The 16,233-nt window shown below is 32.4% G+C and overlaps 1 protein-coding gene across 1 annotated transcript in view; it reads left to right on the top strand.

Moving 5' to 3' along the window:
• Positions 1-16,233, top strand: part of LOC114326773 (unextended protein) — a 366,939-nt gene that overhangs the window by 131,530 nt on the left and 219,176 nt on the right. Inside the window, exons 4-5 of the mRNA XM_028275204.2 lie at positions 13,033-13,232; positions 15,593-15,766. Of these exons, the coding sequence (XP_028131005.1) occupies positions 13,033-13,232; positions 15,593-15,766 (374 nt within the window). The remainder of the gene's footprint in view (positions 1-13,032; positions 13,233-15,592; positions 15,767-16,233) is intronic.

Below are 16,233 nucleotides of genomic sequence, written 5' to 3'. Positions count from 1 at the left end.
CCTTGACATGTTAGAAATCCATTAGTTCTTTTACTATAAGAAGAAAACCATTTTGGCCGGCAAAGTGCGACTTTTTGAGTTCTAACAAAAAGATGCTTACAGAGCTGATGTACTTTTAGAACTAACTTTACATCGTCACGTCTCTCTCGCGTCCAAACGATGCATTTCTTCTCGATCGTTCGGCCAAAACTATTGACCAATCGTCAACTACAACTCAAGGATCTTTCAAAATGCAGACCAATAATAACATGGGATTTTTATCGCTCAAAACTTAAAGGAAAAACACTGAACCTTTTAGAGGATTCATTCTCGAATAATGGATGTTTTCAATAACAATCTACGTAGTTGGTTATTGCTACACAAATAAATAGGAAATTTCCTAACCTTTACAATGCGAACAGGAGCGGCTTGGAAATTTTAAAGATATATAAACTCGCAAAATATATTAGAAAAATTAATATTTTTCTTGGGATAGGATTAAAATTAATGGATATTTTTTATAAAATATTGTAGTAGAAATCCATCTGCTACAAGGTAGAGATTCAAGGAGAAAGAAGCATAGGGAGACGCAGAATGTCACGGCTGCGCAACCTGAGAGAGTGGTGCGGATGTACATCAAAGAAGTTTTCAGAGCAGCCGTCTCTAAAGTGCGAATAGAGGCCTTCTCTAATGTCCGCACTTAAAGAAGAAGACAACAAAGTAAAAAAAATATTACTATTATCTATTATTAACAGTCAAATTTCTTTGTCCAAATGCTTTAAAATGATACTTACATGACATGTACTTTGTCAAAAAAATTTGTTGGGCGGGAAAAAAACTCTACCAAAACATTCGCGTCACGTAGCGTCCTCTGGCCCGGGAGACATTTTGAAAATTTCATTTTGGCCCGCGCTTAAAAGTATTTGCTCACAGTGTAACGTGTTTTAAATGCATTCATTTTTTTCGAATCCTGAGAAACCTAATACGTATTTTTGAAAAATTTAAACGCAAAATGAAAGATTACTTCATTACCGAGGGTAGAAAGTCCCTGAAAACTTGAAGTCCCTACTCTTCGAATAAATTGAAATCTCGCTTTCAATTCAAGAAAATTCATCAGTTTAACTTCAAATTATGTAAAATAATTTTTATTATTTGTTGTTGGTGAAACCGGCCATAAGTAAATGATATTAGGGGACTCTCTTGTGAATATCAGTTCTAGGCATTAATTTGTAGTTTTTGAAAATCTGTTACCATGCCAATCCGAAGAAGGTAGATTTCGTTTCGTTGTATTTTGTATTTTATGAAACAAATGTGCCAATATGCTCAGCACTTTCATGAACGACATCAAAATAAACGCGATAGTAGGAAGTATGTTTTGGAGTTAGTAAACAAATTTCTGGACGATGGGAGTGCACGTAATAAAAAGAAGACACTGGGCGTAATAAAAATAAAAACAAGCGTAATAAAAACAAGGGCCTGTAGTTAAAGAATCTAGTGAAGTTGCAGTATTATTAGGACATGTTGACCTAGATTCCATGTTAAGCTGTACCTGGAATCAACCAGACTAGCGTCAAAGCCGATGTCCGGACAAATAATCCCCGGACAAATAATCCCGGACAAAAAATCCCCACAAATTATCCCTGGACAAAAATCTCTGGAAAAAAAATCCCCGGTAAATAATCCCCGAACCAATAATTCCCACAAATTTTTTTGGACAAAATATCCCCACAAAAAATCCCGGACAAAAAATCCCCAATAAATATTTGCTGCCGAATACTTCTAAAAGTTTTCCCGAAATTTTAACAAGAAGTCAAAAATGAGTCATTCACGAATTGCATTACCAATCTATCAAGGCAAGACAACTCTATATGGAAGCCCATAAAAAGTAAGAGAAAGCCAGTAACAGCATTACCTCCAATACGTAAAAATTCAACGCCACCAGGACCATGGGCAAAAAGTGATGGCTGACCTCTTTGCCGAGTATTTAGCAGAAGTTTTTACTCCACTAAATGACGACCAAGTACCAGAGGCGAACCAAATATTAGAAGAACCACTACAAATACAGGACCGAATAAAACCATTTACTCCAAAAGAAATTAGAGACGTAATTGCCACCCTAAACCCAAAGAAGGCACAAGGTGAAGATCTGATAACCGCAAACATGTTAAAAGAAATACCCAAAAAGGGCATAGTTAAACTACTGCACATATTCAATGCAATACTCAGATGTGACTACTGGCCCAAAGCACTCAAAATTGGACAAATAATTATGACACCAAAGCCTGGCAAAAACCCTCTAGATGTCTTATCATATAGGCCTATCAGCTTATTACCAACAATCTCCAAGTTGCTTGAAAGACTTATCCTAAACAGAATAAATGCAGAAATAAATCCACAAAATTGGATCCCAGATCATCAGTTCGGATTTCGACAAAACCATTCAACAATACAACAATGCCATCGGATAGTCAACGCCATCAACCAGTCACTTGAAAACCAGCAGTACTGCACAGCAGCCTTTATAGACATCAGTCAGGCTTTTGACAAAGTATGGCATCCAGGCTTGTTATGCAAAATAAAAAGAATTCTTCCAGCAATGTCACTTAATGAAGAAGTCTCGGAATACAAGCCTATTCACTCTGACGTACCACAAAGGAGCATACTAGGGCCATTATTGTACATAATATATACATATGATAAAACAACCATCGGGACATTTGTAGACGACACTGCTATTTTTGCCAAGCATGACGATTCTATTGCAGCAACACAAAATCTCCAAGAGCATCTAAACTCACTTGAAATATGGCTGAAGAAGTGGAATTTTAAGGTAAAAAAGCAAAATCATCCCATATAACATTCACTCTCCGGACTGGAACCTGCCCACCGGTAACCATCAATCAAATAAAAATACCACAAAGTAATCAAGTCAAATATCTAGGGCTACACTTTGACAGTAAACCCAACTGGAAACACCATATATGTAACAAAGAAAAGAATGCAACTTGACCTAAAAACCAAAGAACTTTACTGGCTCATCGGAAGAAAATCCCACCTTTCAATAGAAAACAAATTGCTAAAATATAAAGCAGTGATAAAGCCAATCTGGACTTATGTCATTGAACTGTGGGGCTGTGCTAGCAAATCCAATACCGTGATTATCCAGAGGCGCAATCCAAGATACTTCGAGCAATGTTAATGCACCATGGCATGTATCAAACCAAACTCTACACACTGATCTAAAAATTCCATATGTAACCGAAGTCATCCGAGAAAACAACAGAAAACACCACAAAAAACTAGAAGACCATCATAATCCATTACTTCATCCACTACTGCAACCTGTCCACAATAGAATACTCAGAGGTAACTGAGGAAACATCGCTGGATGTTTACCTCTCCACGTCACCACATTTACAATAATTAATTTAATGTAAGACCAACAAATTGATTTATAGATGTTTGTTTTATATTTGATTGTCAATAAAGGGAGATAATCAAAAAAAAATTTAACAAATTTCGAATTCCAATTCCATGCTGAAAACTTCAAATTTTACATGACAAAAGAGTGAGTTTTTTCAAAAATCGTGGAAGATATGGGGAATGAGCTAAGGCCCCGTTTTAATGACAGGCGCTTAACTTAACACGCGTTTTGATAACGCGCGATTACAACTACATACATTTTACTGAAGACCGTTCACATGCTAACGCTCGTTTTAGTTCATTTATGCCCGATTTCATCAACGATACCTAAATATTTAAGAATTACCTAAGTGGGTTTAGGTATTTCCTAACTCTAAAACGGATTTCATCATACGATAAGAATTGCCTAAACCGCTTAAGCATTACCTTACGGTAGGATACGTTCGGACATCTTGGATATTAGCGCACCCTAATATGTCTGTGTAGATATTGGCATTGGATCCGACCGTCACATGTAACACCGTTGCCGTATCCTCTATTTTTTCATACTATCATGTTACAATTTTTTGTGATATTATATTTGTGTGTGAAATGTATCATTTTTGTGTATTTTAGGTATGTTCTAAATGTTATGTATATATAGGTTTTCGCGGTCAGACAGACAGACGGACAGACAACCTAGGTCTAACTTCTCACCTTTAGTACTATCCTTGGATTATAAGCTTTAATTTGACACCTCATTTGTCATTATACCTAGTATAATGACGGAGAAGTAAACGTTATTATTCTATTATTCTTGTAGGTACATTTAACATTGATTGAAATTATGAAAGAAATATATAGAAAACAGCATGGCAACACTGTGACGCACAAACATAAAATTCAGCCACATTCAGCTGTGCGTTACATAGGGTGCTTTAATATCCAAGATGTCCCGGTTTTCGATCTCCCTAAACTTTAGGTATTACTTATCGTTGACAGTCAGGTTATATTTTTACAATTTTGACTAATGTACTTGTGAGGTTTGTCAATAATTTGCTTCTTACCTTAATTTTTCTGTTATTCTGTAATATTAGGTATATTAGTTGTAATTTTGTATTTTCTTTTATATTATTAATATAAGGTTTGTTCTAGCATCAGTTTCAAATGGTTTGAAACCATCAGCGAATATTGGACCAGTGCGAGTAGAGGGGATAGCACTGGTGACTGTAGTATGTTCTCTCACTGACCAACTGTTTGCTGACGGGTTCTGACTAGTTTGACTGTTTGCTAGAACAAACCTATTATATGTGTTGGAAAATATAGAAAATCCTTTGTAGTTTTTTAAGGTCCATTGATAAAATTATGTAGTCTACCTACTACCTAACAAACTAGTGTTGTGTTTCAAAAACCCATTCATGATATCACTAAAAGTGTGTCATTAAAAATTAATAATAAAAGAAACAATTTTCAACATATTTATTTTAAAATTATTTCATTAATGACAATTCAACTAACTTTAATTTTTCGACATTGTGAAATTTACAACTCTTTTCTTTTCCTCAATTTCTCTGTACATATACAAAAATAACATACAAAACTTTACAAACCTAATTCACAAATTACTAATAGTCCAGGGCGCATCTGTTTTGAGATGGACGTTGAGAGGTGACTCAAATTTTTTTGCAGAAATTGCTTGAAAATAACTCAAATAATAATATTTGAGTTATCCTCCCACTCAAGATAGTCCGGAACATTGTTTAAATAATCAAAATGTCAAAATATGAAGGAAAAATTCGATTTTTTTATTGGCTTTTTGATTATAACTTTAAAACTATTCATTTCTGAGAAAAGTTGTACTGATATAAAAGTTGCGCAATTAAATTTTCTACAATATTAAATTGGCTAAAAATTTAAAAAATAGTCACCCTTGTTGCAAAATAGCAATAATTGCGAAAAAAAAAACATACAAAAACAAGTATTGGCATTTTACGTTTTTCAACCATTTATGCTACACTTAGGACCTTCATATTTTACCATGAAAAACTTTATGATATATTTAAACAACACTGTAAATTTCATTAAGAGCGGTTTAATAGATTTTGCAAAATAAATTTTGCAATCCAACTTTTGCAAAAAAAAATATTTTTTTTTTAAATGTTGCAGGACTGAAAATAAAGCAGATAGCAAGTTGAAATTTTTTTTTGCGCATAGAAGTGTACAGTACCTTTCATTTGCAATTTTCAAAATTAAAATCGATTAACTACCACGGCGTCAGGAATTTTTTTAAATAAACATTAATTATTGGTGCTGCGCGCAGGACAGCGGTGTTCGATTCACACAAGTTGATTTCCACCAAAATTTCTTTCAAACTTTATCTAATATATTATTTTCGTACTCTATAATTTGTTGTATTTTAATATTTTAATTCCACAAAAATCAAACTAATTTTATTACTGTTTTTGAAATATTGTTTAAACAATTGCATATGTTTAAAAATAATAAACTTTTATTCCCTAAGTTAAAATATATGAACAAAGAAAGTTTTTGCTAACAAAAACTGTTATTTCAAAGGATAGAGTATGTGTTTTTTCCGCAAATCGCCAGGAAATTTTGACATTCCTGTCAAAATTTCTTGAAGAAAAAGTCAGGACTTCCTTACTGTAAGGAAATGTCATTTCCTTACTGTAAGGAAATGATATTTCCGTACAGTTGTTAGTGTTCTACATAAATGATAATTCAACCTCAATACGTTTCCATAGTAACCCAAGTAATTTTATTAGGAATTTCAAAGCACCATTTATTTGGGAATAAAATTATCGCGTTTTTTTTAAATCAATCAATATCTGTCGAATTTTAAACGATTTGCGGAAAAATAGTATGTTTACCTCGTAGGAAAAGCCACATTCCTGGACTCTGTGTTGCTAAGTCTCGGCTTGCGCCTCGACTTAGCAATCTTCACAGTCGTCCAGGAATGTTAAGCTTTTCCTACCCGGTAAACAATGTACTATTATTTTTCAATAAACAAATTTATTTATTTATATCGAAATGTAATAAAAATTAAAATGTATCAATCATTATCAAAGGTCATTGGAATGCCCAATCAGAGCAAACTATCCGCTGTCCTGCGCGTAGCACCAATAATTAATGTTTATTTAAAAAAATTCCTGACGCCGTGATAGTTAATCGATTTTAATTTTGCAAATTGCAAATGAAAGGTACAGTACACTTTATAAGCAAAAAAAAATTTAACTTGCTATCTGCTTTATTTTCAGTCCTGTAACATTTTGAAAAAATGAATTTTTTTTGCGAAAGCTGGATTGCAAAATTTATTTTGAAAAATCTATTAAACCGATCTTTATGAAATTTACAGTATTGTTTTACTGTATTATAACGTTTTTTTGGGTGAAATATGAAGGTCCTAAGTGTAGCATAAATGGTTGAGAAACGTAAAATGCGAATACTTGTTTTTGTATGTTTTTTTCACAATTATTGCTATTTTGCAACAAGCGTGACTATTTTTTAAATTTTTAGCCAATTCTGTATTGTAGTAAACTTAATTATGCAACTTTTATGTCAGTACAACTTTTCTCGGAAATGAATACTTTTAAAGTTATAATCAAAAAACGAAGAAAAAGGCGAATACTTGTTTTTGTATGGTTTTTTCACAATTATTGCTATTTTGCAACAAGCGTGACTATTTTTTAAATTTTTAGCCAATTCTGTATTGTAGTAAACTTAATTATGCAACTTTTATGTCAGTACAACTTTTCTCGGAAATGAATACTTTTAAAGTTATAATCAAAAAACGAAGAAAAAAATCGAATTTTTCCTTAATTTTTTGACATTTTGATTATTTAAACAATGTTCCGGACGTTTTTGAGAGGGAGGATAATTCAAATATTAATATTTGAATTACTTTCAAGCAATTTCTGCAAAAAAATTTGAGTTACCTCTCAACGTCCAAATGTACTAATATTTTTACAGATGCGCCCTGGTCTATAACTACTAAATAAAATAACTATAACAGTACAAAACTGGGCCCGGATTACGAACTCTCGATACGAATCGTATCCGCCATGTTTTCCCATAAGGCGCTACGGTAAAACATGGCGGATACGATGCGTATCGAGTGTACGTAATCCGGGCCCTGAAACCAACTTGGCAAACAAACAATAATGACAAATAATCGAAAAAGTAAGGTAATGTCATCTTATTCTTCTTTTTATTTATCAAAAATAGTTCAAACGTACCGAATTAATACCTAGGAAAGAATTTCCCAGAAGAATTTTTAATAGGGAACTTGCCTGAATTTTTAAATTCGAAAAAAATGTTATAAATCACAACAGAACATAATTTAAAAGATGTATCAAAGATAAAAAAGTTTTGTTTGTCTTTCGTTTGGCCCCTAAAGACTATTAAAAATTCAAATTAAAACAGGTGGTCCAAAACGCATCGTAACGTCACTTAGTTTTACATTTACATTTTTCCAATAAAGTAAACAGAATTTTTAATTAGACGTTATAAACGTCAGTAGAAAAGACATTTATGTGACGTTACAAGTGTTTTTGATCGTTAGACCTATTCATAGAAAATTTAAAAACAGTATAAAACTACAATTTTAACAAACTGGTATATATTATTACAATGATATACGATAAATGTCATTAGAATATAAATATTTTTGACTTATTCCACGACGATGAGCTTGCCAAATACCCAAGTAGGTGGAGGCCAATAAACTAAAGAAGGAGAAGAAGAATATACCTAAATATAAGGTTGTGTCTAGGTTGAAACACGCTGAAAGTCCTCCGTTTAAATATTTGAAATTCCGACACAGTAATACTTTCGCTACGCCCTGTATATCAATCTTCCGCATAGGCAGAGTATGGCGTTTTTCAATTCTCACGGGATTTGGATGTTTATTTCGGTTTTTGCGATTCTTTGAAATTTGGTGTACAAAGGTGCCCCAAATTGTTTATATCCTACAAAATTGTAAACGGAATATTTTTCAAAGATGTTCCACGTTAAGTAGGGACTCAGAGTATTAAAAGGTTTTTATGATATTTACAGTTTTGGTTTGTCGGTTATATGTTCGTCGGTATATCCAAATAGCTACAGGAAGAACCCCTGCTATGCTGTTAGGCTGTTGCAGTCTAGAAGATGAAAGATTTTTATGACTTTCTCAGACACAAATTTATTGAGGGTGTATTGCAACCGGAAGGCTCAACCTAAAATAAGCCGATGCCTTTAGTAATATTGGTTCTCAAAACTAACTGTAATATTGTATGAGTCATCGCATTTCGTGTAAACTCGAGGGATTTTGTTATTGCGAAGTTTAAGTAATTGTAATTGGTTGAGGGTAAAACCATCATGGCGTTCGAGGGATGTCTTGAGAGTTTTTCTGACCATTTGATTGGTAGAGAAATATCTGGTATGATTCCTATTGGTCTAAGTGAGAAGTCACCTTTTTTTGGGAGAGGAACCCAAGTTTTAGAAGGATCGAGTTAGCGGTCCTAGAAATCAGTTCCGTAGAAGTCACCATCAAGTGAAGTTGAGTGATCAGTTCCACCAGGGCCACCATCGAGTTGAGTTTAGTTTTGGTTCCCTTAGGGCCATCGTCATGGAAGTGAGTTCCATTAAGTGTTTCGGAATGTAGTTTTCCAGTTTCCCAGCCGGCTAGGTTAATTCCAGCCCGGCGATGGTGATGGTGTATCGTGAACCCCGGCGATTTTCCCGCTGTTTCTAAGCAAATCGTCGTTATCATTTTATACCAATTTTGGTATCCACTAATTTCTTTTAAGCAGTCAGAACCAGAAGTAGGAGAGAGGAGTTTCAATTTTCTCATTACTATGTTTAACAGTGCAGTTAAAACATGTAGTATGCTCACATATTTTATTTTGGTCAAAGTTAATGAACTTTCAATAATCATGTTTGAGTCTAACTAAATAATTTTATTCAAGTAAAAGTAAAATTTGATCCAGTTTAACGAACTTTTAAACTATTTATCTTCAAGTGAAAGCTGAATTTTTCTATAATGTTTGTTTATAAACAATGTACTGTTTGCTGTTTGCTGTAATTAACGACAGTGAAGTAAGTATTTCGCGAGTGCAATAGCGCCTTGGACTTTCGAATCAAGCCACGAGGAAGAAGCCAGGACACTAATTGTTAAGGTATAATTTTTATATTTGTAAAACTGTTCGTTTCATCTTTGATTAATTGGTAATCTGGTCTCTATTTGTAACAGAGAGATCAGAGATGAATTTTTTTGTTTTTAATAAATAATGTTTGATTTTCAACATATAATTTATTTTCTTCCCTTCTCTCTTGAATCGTAAGAACGATAAAACATTGACTGAGTATATAATTTTGAGTATGTAAAGGAGGTAAGTTACATTATAACATTTTGTATATTATGTATATCATTTTATTTGACTATGTTTCTTTGTTTTATTTTAATTTATCTTTCTTTGTTTTATTTCTATTTTTTTTGTATAAAGTTTGGTTTCCCTTAGGTAACCAATGGCGCCCAATATTTTATTTTTTGTATTTTTCATTTTTCTTTATTTTTTATTTCACATCCTTATTTCGATTTTTCTATCTTTCTAATTTTTCTAAGCTAATAAGAGTATATCATAACATCTATTAAAGAATCCACTCCCTAAAATCTCTGAGACAGTAGCAACCGAGGTACTTAATAACTTATGTAGCACGAATTTTGTCCAATTCTTAATTAGTCATGTTTCATAAAACAACAGGGGCTATCTTGTGTCTTACATAAAAATGGCTTCCATGCGTGGGGCTGTTTCATAAAATTAATCGTGTCACAAGGTATACGCTAACGTGTACGCAAATAAAAAAGTTAGTGTCAGTGATTTCTTATTTTTTATTTGTTTAGTGTTTGTTTTTAAATTAACTACGGAGTGTTGACAATTATTTAGTTCTTTTAATGAGTCTAAGAACATTTTAAAACAGTACGAAAAAGATAAGAGACTATAAATTAATATATATATTTTTTAGTTATAAATGAAATAGTATTACCGTAAAAGATTAAAATAAAAGGAAGACCTATAGCTTTCACAATAATAATTAACTTGTTCTGAAGCTATTATCCTTGTGGCATTTTTGTAATCAACTATTCTAAATGAGAACTAAGCCACAATTTAACTAAAAAATTGATTTTATTAACGTTTCGACTTCTAAACCGGATGTCGTTGTCAAAATACAAAATATTATTAAATTAAACAAAAATGTTGTTGCTTAGTAAAAAATTTTTTCTAATAATTTATTTAATCTGACTAATTTTTGTATTTTGACAATGACATCCGATTTGGACGTCTAAACGTTAATAAAATATTTTTTTTAGTTAAATTGTGGCTTATTTTGCATTTAGAATAGTTGATTATAATAATTCACTTACGTATAAAAATTATTTTAACAATATTTTGTACCTACATGTCATGTAAACTAAATACATATAATTATTTTGCTAACCTAAATATATACTTTTATATATACATTGATTTATTACAATTAAGTTTGAAACATCTGAATAGTTCTGCTTCCCTTCCCTTGACAAATATGTTTCTAGTTTCTATCAAACAAACACTAAACATATCAAAATAGCATGTACCAAAATATATAGTCACTGCGCAAGCTAAATAATGACGTCATTGGCTTGATGAAGTTTAATTCGCGTCTACCTAACTTTTTTATTTGCGTACACGTTATCGTGTACCTAGACACAGCGAAATATAACCATAATAAAAACTAATGCAAAACTAGGTGACGTCACGGGCCGTTTGAACTACTTTGTACCGCAGAAGACTTTAAATATGTATTTCTAAGTTATTACGAGTTTTTGAAGCGTGAAATTTTGGAAATCTCATTTTTAAACAAAACTGAACATTATTATCTAATAAAAAAAAATGTGCAAGTTCCCTATTGTGAAACGCTATTGTTCTTAAGTATTGACTTAGGAAGTTCCTATCGATAAGAATTACTTAATAAGGCAACTGTTTAGTTATCATTGGTGAAATCGGGCATAAGACGCGCGTTGGCATGTGAACGGTCTCAAGTAAAATGTGTGTAGTTGTAATCTCGCGTTATCAAAATGAGCGTTAACCGCCTGTCATGAAAACGGAGCCTTAGCTCATTCCCCATATTTTCCACGATTTTTGAAAAAACTCACACTTTTTTGTCATGTATAATTTAAAGTTTTCAGCGTGGAATTGGAATTCGAAATTTGTTAAAATTTCAGGAAAACTTTTAGAGAACTATTCGACAGCAAATATTTCTTGGGGATTTTTTGTTTGGATATTTTGTCCAAAAAAATTTGTGTGAATTATTATTTGTCCGTCATTTTTTATGGGGATTTTTTGTCCGGGGATTATTTTGTTCGGGGATTTTTTGTCCAGGGATAATTTGTGGGGATTTTTTGTCCGGGATTATTTGTACTAGCTTCTCAAAGCCCTTTTGAGAAGAACAAATTCCATCCATATAAAATACACTTAGTACAGGAACTCAATAAGGATGAACATGACTGCCATTTACAATTTTGTGAAATGAACATTGAGCGAGTAATGAACAGTGAGCGAGTAGTGACCGATTTAATTTTTTTTCTCCGATGATTGTTTCATAAATGGAACTGTAAATCGTCACAATTATTGCTGAAATCAAAAATGAAATGTAAGGGCTGGCATTTTTGATGATGGATTGCTTTACTGGTTCGTTAATATTTAGATCGAAATTTTCACAGTATTGGATTGGGAGGGGGAAAACAGGAAGCATCGAATGGCATCCTTGGTCACCAGATTTGTCTTCCCTGTTTTTTTTTGCGAGGACTCTTAAAAAGTTAAACTCTATAGAACACCACCTGTAAATTTAGAAGATTTACTTTAACGAATGCTTACGAATCACTGCGTAAATGCTTCGGAATGTGGAGCAAAGTTTGGAACAAACCTTTATCATTGTATTGTCACCGGAGGTGATCAATTTCATCAATTGGTCAATTAAAAAATAAGTAAGCAGATAACATTTTGATTTTAAAATGTATTTTTAGACTAATGTACTATAGGGAATAATTGCAAGTGCTTTAAAAGTTGCAGTTGCCATTAAAAAATGTTGGGGTGATTATTATTCTGACTTGCGGGGTGAAAGTAAAATAATCAAAAATACGGAAAAAATGTTTTGTTTCGTTTTCGTATGGTTATCCTGTATACATCCAGATAGGCAGAAGGCACTAGTTTTTGTTAGAATATTTAAACAGCCTCTAGTCATTTGTTGTTACCATAATTCTAATGTTAAAGTATTATTGCGTATTTAAAGACTACATTAGTTATTAGTTCATTAAAATTACCTATATATTTAGTAATTTAGTACGTATTGTGCATTTGTTGTGCATTAATGAAACAAATGCTAATAAAATGTAATTAATTGATTACAATAATTAATGTAATTAATAGTTATTCTATCATTTTCAATAAAGCTGTTATTATACTAGTATTTTTTATGCATATTTATCGTGTACATATTTTTGGGCAACTCAATGCATTTTTGTGCGCATGTTTTATATTTTTTATTTGTGTATTTGCCTGTAGTTTATTTGCCCCGAGTTTAATAATAACAATTGTTCTTCCTTTCTTATTACAGGTACCCCAGACGAAAAGAAATATGCAAAAGCTATACAACCGGTTAGAAACCACGGCAATTATCTGCTGTGTTCCATTTTGCTGGGTAACGTAGCTGTGAACTCCGTATTTACAGTATTATTGGATGATTTGACATCCGGTCTAGTTGCTGTCATCTTCTCCACCTTGCTGATTGTACTTGTGGGTGAAATTGCACCTCAGGTTTGTAAATTATATAGTTATTTTATGTCATTTGTTTACATATAGCTTGTAACAATATAGCAACCCATCATAAACGGTGGACGCCAATGTGTAACAATAGGTTTGTTCTGGCAAACAGTCAAACTAGTCAGAAACCGTCAGAAAACATTTGGTCAGTGAGAGAACGTAATACAGTCACCAGTGCTATCCCCTCTACTCGCGCTGGTCCACTATTCGCTGATGGTTTCAAACCGTTTGAAACTGATGCTAGAACAAACCTAATATAACTCCAACTAACGTTGGGAGCCGATTGTTTTAGCTCCGAGTAGTTCTAGTCTCTTGAGTGTAGGTAGTTATCTTAATTATTGCAAAACTAAAAAATGAGTTTGGCGCGGACAAAAGAGGATATTAACTAATCATATTTATTACAAAAATATTGCCTAAAGCTTGTGAAAATAATACGGCATTATTGTTGCATGTATTGTTGGCTTCATGTAGTTGGATAACTTGTTGCATATAATTTAGTTACAGTGTGGTTGTTGGCTTCAGATGCTTGCTTGAATGTAGGCTGAATGTGTAGATGGGTTGTAATTTTAGGCTGATGTTGAATTTTTCATAGAAGCTGCCATGCCACTTCAGTTTATTCCCTGTGGTCGACCACGTGGTCAGGTAAACAAGGTGAACAAAAAACATTTTAATAAACCCAGAAGAGTTCTAAGAATATAGACAAGATTGTAGAATAATATAAAATGAATTTATGGACAAAAATATCACTTTATAGATGAATGATATATTAAAAACATATTCCCACTTGTTCATTGAAGTAAAACTGACATGACAGAACAGAGGTCACGAGTTGTCAACTGACAAATATTCTGTATCACTGGTTAAGCTCATAAAACTTTTATATATGAATGTAGTTAAACTAGTTATTAGGTTTGAATAGAACTGAAGACTAGGAAGAATAAACTACTAAAATAGAACTGAAAAACATGAAAATTGAGATTGAAGAATAAAGATTAAGTTCCTAAAAAAACTGATACGACTCTTAAAGCGTATTTTGTAGAAAATTGTGCAGTGTATTTTGAAGAATAAATACTTATTATTTACATACTGTCACTGTTACTGCCAAATCTTAAGATTTGTCAGATAAGTTGTACTGTTCAGCCTCAAAAACTGGCTCCAAATGCTAACAAAGAACTAAAAGCAAGAATTGTAACGAAATTATAAGATGGCTGGTCACTTTTTGCCGTAGCTAATTATTAACGTAAGCAGAACAACAGTTTTTAATATTAATAAAAGATGGAGAGAACAAGAAACTCGAAGGAAAGCAAGGTTCTGGAAGACACATTTCAATATATTTGGTATCTTCTTTGTTGAAATATTCTTGCTTTAATATATTGTTGAGTTAGGTCGTTTATTTTATTCCTTAATAATAATAAAAATAATAACAACAACCCTATTTTATGTAAAAACTTATCACTTATATACTCTTTATAAAATGCAGGAATTCAAAATAATATCAAAATTTAGACCTTGATAATTATTACAATTAATGAATTAACATAAATGTAATCAGTTGTTTGTTGTTTGTTTGTTTATTTTAATATTTGTCTGTCATGATAAATATAATATAATGTCAGACCAATCAAATACACTGCTCAAAATGACCAAATCGTCCTAAGACTCTTATCAGTTTTTTTAGGAACCAGCTGTACATACAGAACACACATCTCTCATAAACAATTGATATTCTTTTTATCTTTTTTAACTTCAGTTTTTAATAAAATCGGTGACCTGGACCACATATTTTTTGATTGCCAAAAATATAGGGCTCAATCCAATGAGCTGTTCAGAAAACTTCTACAATTGAACATTGAATGCCCATATAACATAATGTATCTTCTTGCTTTAAACAGAAAAGAAATTTACGATTGTTTCATTGTTTGTTATATTTCGTCAGAGTAACAAAAATACAAATTTAATAATACCTTTTGCTGCTACCTTATGTCTTTCCTTAATGTATATATACCTTATCTATCCGAGGCCTACCTTTGATCGTTTATAAAATGCCCTGATCGGCCCCTGGGCGAGAAGAGTGTAATCCTTGTGTCAAATCCTTGCACTCTCCTTTACAAAATTTGTATCTGGCTGTGTGGGTTTTACCTTAAAGCCAAAAAAAACTTCAGTTTTATAGTTCATATTTTTAAAGTTCATGTTGTAACGTAAATACACTTTTTTATAATTATCCCGTCATCCCTAACATTAGAACTCAAACAGTAAATTTTATAAATCTAAGAAATAATATTTAGTATTTCTGTAAATTAGAACAAAATACTAGTAAAACTTCGTAACAATATAATTATTTGTTTTCATTCCAGGCTATTTGTGCTCGCCATGCATTAGAAATCGGTGCTAAAACTATCATCTTAACCAAAGGTTTAATGGTACTCACTTTCCCATTGTCATATCCCGTCGCCAAGTTTTTGGATTGTCTTCTTGGTGAAGAAATCGGACAAGTCTACACAAGAGAGAGATTGAAGAAATTAGTTACGGTAAGTGATTTTATTTTCTTTTGTTATTTCTTAAATAATATGTATACCGCATTGATTACTTGTAAAACGTAAATTTTGAACTATTATTCATTGGTAACTATCCAACTAGTATCAGCAATATACATCACTATGTATACATTAGAAATTATGTTTTTTATATCCCTGTTTAAATTTAATATATTTTGCAGTCTTGTAATTATCTCATTTAAAAAGTGTATCAAAGGATGTATTAGGGAGTTTTTGTGCACACAAATACGTAAACGTAACGTATCATTTTGACATATACGCTTGCGCATTAATGGTTGAACTCCCGTATCTCGATACGTATTACCTAAAGTAACACTCTGATACGTACGTGAGAACGCATCCCTATCGAGACGAAAGTCACCGAATGCACATGAGGATCTTGCCCGATTACCTACCAAATGAACATTTCATCAGCGTACTACCCGTTTATAAACATTTTA

Source organism: Diabrotica virgifera, chromosome 7, assembly GCF_917563875.1.
Source record: "Diabrotica virgifera virgifera chromosome 7, PGI_DIABVI_V3a".
NCBI classification, from domain to species: Eukaryota; Metazoa; Arthropoda; class Insecta; order Coleoptera; family Chrysomelidae; genus Diabrotica; species Diabrotica virgifera.
Note: the sequence above shows the minus strand (reverse complement) of the source record. Positions and strands in the feature narration are given on the sequence as shown.